This window comes from Aplysia californica, unplaced genomic scaffold, assembly GCF_000002075.1.
Source record: "Aplysia californica isolate F4 #8 unplaced genomic scaffold, AplCal3.0 scaffold00096, whole genome shotgun sequence".
Taxonomy (NCBI): Eukaryota; Metazoa; Mollusca; class Gastropoda; order Aplysiida; family Aplysiidae; genus Aplysia; species Aplysia californica.
Genome location: NW_004797366.1, coordinates 473,676 through 475,482, shown reverse-complemented (window position 1 = coordinate 475,482; position 1,807 = coordinate 473,676). Strand labels below are relative to the sequence as shown.

Genomic DNA, 1,807 nt, shown 5'->3' with positions numbered 1-1,807 from the left:
TCTGTCTGTCTGTCTGTCTGTCTGTCTGTCTGTCTGTCTGTCTGTCTGTCTCTCTCACTCACCAGCTGCCACACAAAACACGCACTACTAAACAATATTTATTATACTACAATAACCACTGACCGCGTGAGAAGCTGTGGAGAAGTGTTGTAACTGTGGCCGAGTGACCAGCGGGGGGATGTGGAGGAGGAGGGGTGGTGGGTGACCAAAGCCTGGACTCTTCACAGCAACTCCACGTTTTCCTGGGGGTGGGGCGGAGAGAGAGAGAGAAAGATGGAATAAATTTACATCTCTGTGGAAAAGATAAACACTTTAGAGCTACAAAATTATTGATATTTCTTTATATTTCAAGTCACTCACTGTCCACACTGCCTTCTTATAGCCTTCTCGGATAAGTCTTTAAAAAAAAGGATAAATATCACTTAGTGGTTCTAAAATAGACGAGTAGGTTCAGCCGCTACCCGGGTAAAATTCAAAATTAATTCCTACCAAACTGAAAATGCTTAATTAATGTGTCCCACATGACCTTATGCGCTAAGTTGCCAACGCCGTAAAACACTCACCAAAACCAAACAACTTTCGGTCTCATCAAAGAGCTTATACAGCAGAAGGAGAAAGCAGTGAAAGGGTTAGTTTTAGTAAGTGTTTTACGGCACTTGCAACACAATAAAGTCATATAGATTCTACGTGCCGAAGATTAAAGGTGTTAGAAGAGAGTAGCAAACACAAAAAAGAAGGAGAGGAGATAAAGACGATAGACAATTGATAGGAAAGAAGAAGCAAACCACACCAGAGCACCCGCCAACCACCCACGGTGAAAGGGTTAAGCCCTATAGACGCCCTGAGACGGTATAAAATAAGAGTGTATAGGTTAACCCCCATCGGCACAATTTAGATCATTTAGGACCGAGGTCTCAAACTTTCAGCCCGTAGGCCTTTGAGGCCTGGGTGCGACATTTATTTGCGGTCTCTACGTGACATTGTACATGATAGTTTAGCGTAAATGCGACCCGGACGTTTTTTTGCCGAGAAGCCTAGGTTCTGAAGCACCGTTTATGTTCTTCTAGGCTGCTACTGGTGACAGTAGAGAAGGTCAGATCATTGAATATTGTACTTAACCTACCCCCCCCTCCCACAAAAAACAACAACAAACAAACAAACAACAAAAGAACAACAACAACAACTAACAAAACAACAAACAAAAACAAACAAACAAACCAAAACCAAACAAAAAACCAAACAAAAACAAACAAACAAACCAAAACCAAACAAAAACAACAAAACAACAACAACCTCCCCCAAACAACAACAACAACAACCCCCTCCCCCCAAAAAAACAACAACAAAACAACAACAACGATACATGAAACATAATTCTTTGTGTGGAATCCTTGATACGGCCCAGGATTACACAGACTCGAACTCCAGCGGCCCGCGGCTAATTTTGAGTTTGAGTCCCTTGATTTAGAAGGAATACGTCTGCCAAATTGGCCTCAGAGGGATATGACGACATCCCAGCAGGAAATTTGACATACTCGATAAGAATTCTCCCCACACGGGAATCGAACTCATGTCTTTATGTGCGAAGGTCAAGCCCCTAACAGCTACACCACAGACGACAGTTATGCTTGTAAAGTTCACGTTGGTTTTAAGATTTTTTAATTGTTTTTTTTAAATCTACGATCTATGGAGAGATCATAGAAAGCCACGCATTTCTTATACGATGCTGGATCACAAATCCACACACATGAACACACACGCGCGCACGCACGCGCGCACGCACACACGCACACACGCACGCACGCAC

At 42.9% G+C, this 1,807-nt stretch overlaps 1 protein-coding gene across 1 annotated transcript in view; it reads right to left on the bottom strand.

Moving 5' to 3' along the window:
- The window catches only part of LOC101863254 (gamma-butyrobetaine dioxygenase), a gene marked incomplete in the record, with an annotated part of 34,086 nt that overhangs the window by 17,386 nt on the left and 14,893 nt on the right, over nt 1-1,807 (bottom strand). The window contains 1 exon segment of the mRNA XM_035968906.1: nt 124-242. Coding sequence (XP_035824799.1) covers nt 124-242 — 119 coding nt within the window.